The sequence below is a fragment of the Neopsephotus bourkii genome, unplaced genomic scaffold (assembly GCF_033783945.1).
Source record: "Neopsephotus bourkii isolate Nb327-2 ecotype Australia unplaced genomic scaffold, CSIRO-AGI_Nbou_v1 NB_1663, whole genome shotgun sequence".
Taxonomy (NCBI): Eukaryota; Metazoa; Chordata; class Aves; order Psittaciformes; family Psittacidae; genus Neopsephotus; species Neopsephotus bourkii.
The window spans coordinates 4,462,219-4,471,356 of record NW_026902137.1 but is presented as its reverse complement, the minus strand read 5'-3'; the positions used below and the strand labels follow the sequence as shown (position 1 = coordinate 4,471,356).

Genomic DNA, 9,138 nt, shown 5'->3' with positions numbered 1-9,138 from the left:
CCCACAGCACCTAACACTCAGTAAAATCATCTTTAAAGCTTGCTGGTCTCCAAAGTCTTGCAGTTATCTACAGTGCCAGGCATGAGGTCAGGCAGCAGCATTAGGTTATTAGGCTTTAAAAACGCCAAATGCACCCACTGCTTTGCCCTGGCACTGCAGGGCAGCAGGATTTATGAAGACAAGAGCTTCCAGGGAGATAAGGAAGATATTCCAGGGATTCTTGGCACTGATGAAGCTGAATAGCAGAATGCAGCTGGCTTAATCATGTCTGCTTGTCTTTTCACTCTGTAAATGAGAGGACAAAACTGATACTGTGCATTATTATTCTAAAGCCCTTAAAATCCTCTGAATATGACAAAGCACCTGCAGGTGCTGGTAAGTGGTTTGCAATCAGGTCTGCTTTGTCTCCTTTTACTGTTGGATGAGAAGAAAAACTGTATCTAATGTCCAAAAGTTAGGCCTGTTCAAATTAACCTGTTAACTGTCTGAAATTACAGCAACACTCATCTGAAAGCCACCTCATCACAGTTACTATTGAATGTTCCTTTTCCTCACTAATCACAAAGGTTGGCAGGTTGTCTCTTTATTTGCAGTACTGGGGCTTTTTGCTCCAGCCAGGGTTGAAAGAACATTCAGCAGGTCACATCCTAAATGGTACAAACTGCTCATGCCCTTGCCTTCAGCAGGGTTTCGGATGGTTGTGCCAGGTGAGGACCTACTCTTCCACTTAAAGAATCTTTTTGAGTAATCTGGAACAGACATATGCACCTTCCACTGACCTCAGTTGATGTCAGATTGGCTATGGACACAATAGTGAAGTGTATGAACTACAGCTTCTTAAAAGAACACTGTTCTGTCCAGTATTGCATCTGATCCCCAGTATCACAAGTGATTCTGCAGTCTGTGAATCGGACAGGGCTGAAAGTGCTCTCAGAAAGACATTCAAGAAAAACACAGCATTTTAGTAGACAGCGTTTAATCATCTGAATCAATAAACCATAGTGGAGAGCCCAGATGATGAATTCAAGGGCATGTTTGCAGGTATTTCCAAATCAAAGGCTGTAAAGTAACAGGTACCCCAGAAATGTGCAAAAAATTCAAAACCAGCCTATTCTGCATTGTTAAGATAAAGTATTTATCTGCTCAAAAACTGAGGAGAGGTCTCCAAGAGCATTTCACTCACTGTTTCAGCTATTTGGAACCGCAGGACAGTAGTAATTACCTGCTGCATAGGCACAACCAACTGTTCACTATTCTCTAACTTCCTCTAAGAATTTCAGTTTTGTCTGGCACAAACTATTGTTGAGAAGACTGAAAATAAAGCAAACTTATAGGCATTTATCAGCCATCATCATGGCATGTGTTAAGGTTTTTCATTCAACAATACCACAAGGGAATTCTCTCTAGAAGACTCTATTATCTACATTTACCAGTAGATGTTACTCTCTTTTTACCTTTCCCTGAAGATTAAATAGTTCAAGTAGTAAAGAAACAACTGAGTAATAGTATTAAAAACAAAACAAAAAACCCTTACAACATTAACTGCTTTGTAAAACATGACTGAAGTTTTCACCAGTGAAAATCGCTCAATCGTTCATTTCTGCTGCTAGTTAAACCAGATAAATCTTTGACTTCATCACAGCCAATATTCATTAATTGTACTTCTGTGTTTGTTCTTTTTTTTCTTAGAAAGAGAGTTATTTTAGGGTAAAATGATTAGAAAAAGAACATGACTGAAATCCTCCTTTGTAAGAGACATCTAGATGTACTTAATTCCCACCTTTTACCTACTTCATCTCTGTGTTTGGGGTGGGTTGCCCTGACATTTTAGAAAGGGCTACTTATGATCCTTCTAAGGACACATCTGCTTGAAGTGAAATATATGTAACACTCATGAGCAATATAACAACTTCATGGATTAAATAACAATTTAAGTTTGCAAGCCTCCAATAGGGAAGGACAGCCACTGGCAGAAAAGCAAAACTAATGGCAAGTGTGTACTAGAGAATACAGTTAAAGAACTCATCTGCTAGTTCAGAAAGCTTGACGCTGCCCTGAATTTGAATGCAAATCTCTGACAAATCAAGGCTTAAATTGGTGATACGTGAAAACATGCATCTGAAGATAAACTGTCTCATCTTTTTGGGCAAAGAAAGGAATGGAAAATTGCACATGCTGAGCCAGAGCTCCAACCTGTAGAACACAAAACAGTGAAGATGCATTTTCATCTGTAATCCTTTCAAAAGGAGGTGGCCACTGCTAAATAATGTCAAATCTGGCCACAGATATAGAGTGTAGTGAGGAAAGTGTACCTGTAGTACCAGCTGGTCAAGTAGGCAGAAATTGCGCTATCAGCCAAACCTGAGACATGCAGAGGCTCCGATGCAGAAATCTTCAGTATGTAGAAATCTTCAGGGTGGAAACACTGGTGCTGATTCAGTTCAAGTGCCTCCACAGCCAGGGAGATAATTTCATAATGAAATTCAATATTAATTTTTGCAATCTGGCCTTCATGCTTCTAAAACTTTTCATTCTTATGGGAGTTTAAATTCTTGTTTACAGAAGCACAGAAGGAAGCTTCCCTCACTAAAAACTGTCTTAGGGCACTTGTTTAAACAACTGGGTTTAGTTGTAGCAGCCTACCCAAGTGCTGGTATTTGTATACAGAACCAATACAAGATTTGAACTCTACATGCATTCAAAAGATTTCTATTGTTCAAATAAGCCAGACCCTGAAGACTACCTCCACAATCCACCTCCAGGAAATCACTGGAGGTTGAAGAGTACTGCTGTATTCAGAATCAGAGCATAGGAGGTTAAGTTCTCGTAGTGAAACACAACTTAAAACAAGCATAAAATCACCCCTTGCCTTTATAAACTTTTGGGGGTGTGAAGATTTGAAGATTCATCATAAGAAAATATATTAACCAAAAAAAAAAAAAAAAAAACAGAAAAAGAGAAGGGCAATTCTGGAAGCCAAAACCACGAATATATCTTACCACCTATTTGATCATTATAAAATATGATAGCCTGACGGAACCAAAGTCACACCAAATTGGTGAAACACAGATTCCTCCCCATCTCTGAGGAACAATACAGTTCAGGGATGTTGGGCTGGAAGCTGAAAGAAAAAAACACGAGAAGGAGGTAATATAGTTATTAACAACGGCTGATACAGCAAGGGACTGAACACAGTGCTGCAAGAGATGTTTTCCCTTCCCATGTACTTGTTCTCCCCTGACCTGTGGCCCCAGCTGCTGTCTGACATGAACATGGCATCAGAAACGGAGAGTAGATGAGAGTTGCATAGCAACTACGGGGACAGAAACCATTCAGCACACCACAAGATTAAAAAACAATGTCAATAATTTCAGCAGTCAGTTTCTTTTTTAAGTCCTGGGAATAAACAAGAACACAGCAGAAAGCTGACACTGCTCCCTGGGTGTCAGATAAACATACTCTCACACCACTTGCAGAGAAGGCTGTAAAATGTAACATTAATCATGGACTGCAAAGCCCAAAACAAGAGGTGAGAAGGGTACTTTACTCACCAACTTAAGAAAGATGACAACACTTTCTGAACATCCATGGAGTGGCAATGAAGCATTCAGATGTGCCATGTGCTTGCTGGCTCACCAGCAAAGCACAAAGATCCAAAACCTTGACCAGTCCAACTCAACCCACATGACTTCCATCACAGACCTCCTCTGAATAACAGTCATGAGCACAGCCCAGGCAGCAGTTTGTTTTCCCCTTAAGGACTTGGGTATAAGAGATGGGAACAGCTATGTACGAGGCAAAATTTGGGATGTACACAGTCACCTCATATTTCTAACTTCCAACTTTCTCTTCACCTGGTTTTGGGGGAGGGAGGACCTAAACCAAGTGTTACTTCATTTTATATGCCCTTGATTGCAACAACTGCCATCATTCTGCCCCCTATCCAAAAGAATTGGACTTCACTTTCCAGGAGATTGAGGATGTGAACGTCTATCATCATTTAAGAAGTTGACACTCCTCAGATGTAACATAGCAATTGCCAGGATGCAAATCAACTGTGCCACTGCAACAGGCACTAGGAGTAACTGTACCTGGAAACGAAGCAGGAACTGGCAGCTGAGGGGCAGCAACTTATTCTACACTACTACAGAAGTTCAGTTCACGTAGGTTTTCCAATGCTGAGCAGAGAAATCCTTTCATACCCTTTGAAAATAGCACCTAACATGCTGCTGTCTTTTGTGTGAGCACAGCTTCTTCCCATTTTTGCAAAGACCTTAGAGTCAGTTTGAGCTTGCAATCAGATATATGAGGTTTTATCCCACTATTTTTAGCATTTAATGGCAAAGCTAATAGTGCCATTAATCCACTTTGGGATATAATGTTCAATTTCCACTTCAAATTGCATCTCAGTGCAAATGGTGGCTCGATTCCTGCTGCCAGATACATTCAAAAATTTGTGATGCAACATATTTAATGCTTCTTATTCTCAGATTCAGCTGAAAGGCAGGGAGATCTGCAGCAGTTTTTTGAAACTGTGTGGCAACAAAGGATGAAGCATTCTGAAGTCTCTATTTAGGAGATTAATGCAGCATACAGCTGAGACTAGTCAGATGGGAAGACAGAACTGAGATGTAAATAGCAAAGCACCCCTATGAGCTGATAAACATGTGGGTGCCTAAAACACAGTTCCCCTCCACCAGGAGGCAACTCAGAGCCAAGCCCAGAGGGTGCTATTCCTCCAGAGTGAGCTCTCCTCCATGAATGGGAGCTCTGCCTTTGGTCCTATCCTCACCCTGGGAGCATACAACCTCCGCCTACCACTTCAAAGGACAGAGCTGGCAGGGAGGGACATGTGCTTAGCCTTTGCAAACACGGGCTCCTCTTCAGCTGGAAAGACAGCATTTACAAGGCATTGATAGTCATTACATCTTGAAATCACTACCTGGAGTGCACTCCATCAGCTCAAGAAAGCTGGCATGAGGCAGCTCACTGCATGGGAGAGACACAGATTGTCGTTTTAAGCTATCTACTTTAAAGTACATCACTATGAACTGAGGCAGAGACTGAGAGATGAATTAAGATCTTTAGAACATTAAACAGACAACTTGATGGGCAAGTCCCCAGCTATTTTTTCCTCATTAAAATTACAACGCTGGATTTTTTCCTTGCAAAGCTATCATCTGGAGTTTGAATTTGAGTTTTGTTGCCTCTTGGTATCAACTTGTGGGTCAATAATTTGTGATAATAATTTGTGCTCAAAATAAATATGGAAAATATTTGTGACTTTTGAGCTAAGAAACCTGTTATAGGAACCCCACACATTAGTACACATTGATTGTATGGCTTTAATTCTAAAGTACTTCTGCAAAAACATGAGTCACGAAGTATACAGACACGAGCAAGCACTTTCAAAACTAAAAACCAAAGAAAATTCACTACAGATACATAGTCTGAGTGAATAATGTGCAAGAAAAATCCACCTTATGCTTGCCTGTTGATACATGATAACTGAAAAAACATCCCTGGTCCTACACAGGCTTCAAATCAGCACAATTCCAGTAAGGATCAGTTGTGGCGGACTCCTGTGAGAAAGAGCAGCTGCTAGGGAGAAGGATTACCTTTAAAAGAGTAAATAAAGAAAAGGGCACATGGAAATTTGTTTCATTTCTCCAGCAGAGATTTCTAGCCGGACAGCTATTCTAGTACAGGTGCTCAAGGTTACATTCACTGGAAACAGACCCAGCAACCCAGTAACATGCTGGGTCAGACCAACTTATCCCACAGCTCTGTGCCCACATGAACTGCCCAGGAAGGTTACTAGAAGGATCTTTGTTAAAACAAGTCTGATATTGGAGCAGTCCCACAGACCCATCATTTACTCTTAGGAATAAAGGACTTTTCAGAGATATAAGGGTTAATGTCAAAGTTCAAGAGCAGTTAGTTCAGAAGGCTTCAGGCTGTTGCAGGTGCTACCAAGGAAACCAGACCAACAACATTAAGAGTCCATTCTCATGAGCTGGGTGACAGGATTTAAAACAATAATAAAATTAGAAAAGAAGCTTAACTCTGGCAATTGAACTTGAAGAACTCTGCCCCTGAGGCCAGTGCTGCCAGAGATGGTTTTGAAGTTGGATTCAGCTACAAATTAACTTCCATGTAACTGGTCTAATAACCATCTGAGGCTCTGTGATCAGAGCCATCTCCTGTGATGACCCTCCTCTGCCAGTACATCTCACACTTGTGCACACAGGGAGAATGGGAGGCAGAGGGGGATCAACTTGCCAGGGCTGGTTAAGGCTTTAGGCTGGCTGACATCCTTCAGCAGAGCTGGAGACTCCTGGCACAGCATGCACTTTGTTTCACTTGTGAGCAAGGAATTCAGGAACCAAACAAAACCCAAAGCATTTGTGGGTAGAAATGAAATCCCTGGGAGCTCATCTCTGATAGAACCAGTATTACCTAGCTAATGACAGCCTTCAGAGCATCACAGCAACGGGGTGTATTATTGCACCTGCACCCAATCTGTGCTACAGCTCACCTTCGGATTGTCTTTAGCCGCAGTGTCAAAGCCTGAGTGAGCCCAGGACAGCCTGAAAGGGAGGACTTCTCTGGACCCAGCTCAGTGCTCAGCCAGCTCATTCTAACCAGGCAAAGAGGAGCTCTGGCTCCGGGCAGGAGAGAAGCCGTAGGATAGAGGTTAGGACAGTGTGCGGGCACCCCGGACACACAGCACCCTCAGCTGCCTGCCCCGCTAGGTAGGACCCAGCTGCCCACAACAGCCATAAAGTTCTGCATGAAAATCCCGTTCTTCTGGCGAATTTTAAGGCAAACCCCATCCTCTTCGGTATCTGCAGAGGGCGCCAGACAATTTCGGATCCGCTGGCGGAGCCAGCGGTGGGGATGCCTCTACCTGGTGCTTGCAGCTGTCAGTCAGAAAGGTGCTTGCTCTCTAATGGCCAATGCTCTGCACGGAGGATTAAGTAGGAGTTGTTTTTTCCTTTCATGCACTATAAATCCCTTAGTTCTCTTTCCCTTTCTTGCCACTGAAATAGCAAGAGATACTTTGCTGAGCTGCAACACACTGACAGCAAACCTGCAATAGCCCCAGCAGATGATACCAGATCAGAAAATTCCCCTTGCTTTTAACCATCAGAAGAGCTAGAACCAGCAATGTGCTGCTGATGATTCTTCCCTTCAGAGAAAACTCTTTGATACCTGCAAGATTTGAAGCTTGCTTTCTTATAAAGGAGAAGAGTGGCCTGGGACTGACACAAACTCACTCTGAATGCAGATTTCTGTGTTTCTACTTGTAGAAGTGACTAAAGACAAGTCCTGCGTGACTCCATTCCACGTGCACAGCAACAACTTGGAAGGATTTCTTTTCTTTTTTCCCCTTCCTCACACGTCTTTTTTTCTTCCTTTTCTTCCACCTGTGCTCTGTCAGGTCCACAATCACCTGTGAATTCCACTCCTTTGCTGACAATGAATGCCACACACTTTACATTTTCATTTCAGCCTGTGCTGCTTAATGTCACTGAAGACTTCAATGACTCAGTACTGAACAGAAGCAGTGATGGATTTTGTGAGCAGGTCTTCATAAAAGCCGAGGTCTTCTTGACTTTAGGAATCATCAGCCTCCTGGAAAACATCCTTGTCATTCTTGCAGTGCTGAAGAATGGAAACCTACATTCTCCCATGTATTTCTTCCTTTGTAGCTTGGCTGTTGCAGATATGTTAGTGAGCATGTCAAATGCTTTGGAAACTATCATGATCGCAATCCTGAGCAATGGCTATTTGATCATTGATGACCACTTTATTCAGCATATGGACAATGTTTTTGACTCAATGATTTGTATTTCTTTGGTAGCCTCAATTTGCAACCTCTTGGTTATAGCAGTTGACAGGTACATAACTATTTTCTATGCTCTCCGTTATCACAGCATCATGACTGTGAAGAAAGCTTTAACCCTGATTGTGGTCATTTGGATTGCTTGTATCATCTGTGGCATCATTTTCATTGCCTATTCAGAAAGCAAAACTGTCATTGTCTGTCTCATCACCATGTTCTTTACCATGCTCTTTCTTATGGCCTCCCTTTATGTCCACATGTTCTTGTTTGCACGCCTGCACATTAAGCGGATTGCAGCCCTCCCTGTGGATGGGGTGCCTTACCAGCGTACCTGCATGAAGGGAGCCATCACCATCACTATATTACTTGGTGTCTTCATTGTTTGCTGGGCACCTTTCTTCCTTCACCTCATTCTCATAATTTCTTGCCCAATGAATCCATACTGTGTCTGCTACACTTCACATTTCAATACCTATCTCGTCTTGATAATGTGTAACTCAGTAATTGACCCACTCATTTATGCTTTCCGAAGCCTGGAGATGAGAAAGACTTTCAAAGAAATAGTGTGTTGCTGTTATGGCATGAGTGTGGGACAGTGCATGCTGTAAATACCCAGCTCTTTGTTGAGAACAGAGAGAGGATACACACAATAGGGTTATGAATATACATATGTATATACATAGATAGCTCCAGATTAAAAGCGCTGCTTGAAGGAAAAGCATAGGAAAAAGGAAAACAAACAAATAACTAAATACATTGATTCATACTTTTCAAAATGAAAGCCAAATTCAACTGAAGTGTTTGAAATTATTTAAATAGTTCTAACAGAATACAATCTGGAGTGGCTTACAAAATAGCTTAAGAAACTTGCTGGAAAAAATGAACCCTGAAAGGGAATAGTGCAGAGATCGAAATAACTTTCTCTCTGCCATTCATTTGTACCTGCAGCTTTATCTCTGGGCTACTATCAACAGGTCAGTGTTTTCTAAAAGATTCCACAGGTAGCCTCTATGGAAAGCTATTCACTTGCAAGACAAATCAAAAACCCACAGATTAACAGAATTGCTTTACACTTACTCCCATGCCGCTACCTTTTATTAAAAGAACTGATTGACATTAATCCTGCTTGCTACAAAGCAACCCAAGTAAAATTTTTGAAGGGTGAAAGTGAACATCCCTCGTATACTGAAGTATGTTTTCGGTAGAAATCAGTTAAGTGAAAAGGAAAAGCTCTTTTATCAGTGACAGTGTGACTGAAACAGCTGCCTGTTAGATGTGCCTCGTATGAA

The 9,138-nt window shown here is 41.8% G+C and overlaps 1 protein-coding gene across 1 annotated transcript; it reads left to right on the top strand.

Annotated features, from left to right (window-relative positions):
- Positions 1-7,464: 7,464 nt before the first annotated feature.
- MC3R (melanocortin 3 receptor) lies at positions 7,465-8,478 on the top strand. Its single transcript, XM_061375388.1, has one exon. It carries the CDS (start codon positions 7,483-7,485, stop codon positions 8,455-8,457), a length of 975 nt encoding a protein of 324 aa, XP_061231372.1. The 5' UTR covers positions 7,465-7,482; the 3' UTR covers positions 8,458-8,478.
- The last annotated feature ends 660 nt before the right edge of the window (positions 8,479-9,138 follow it).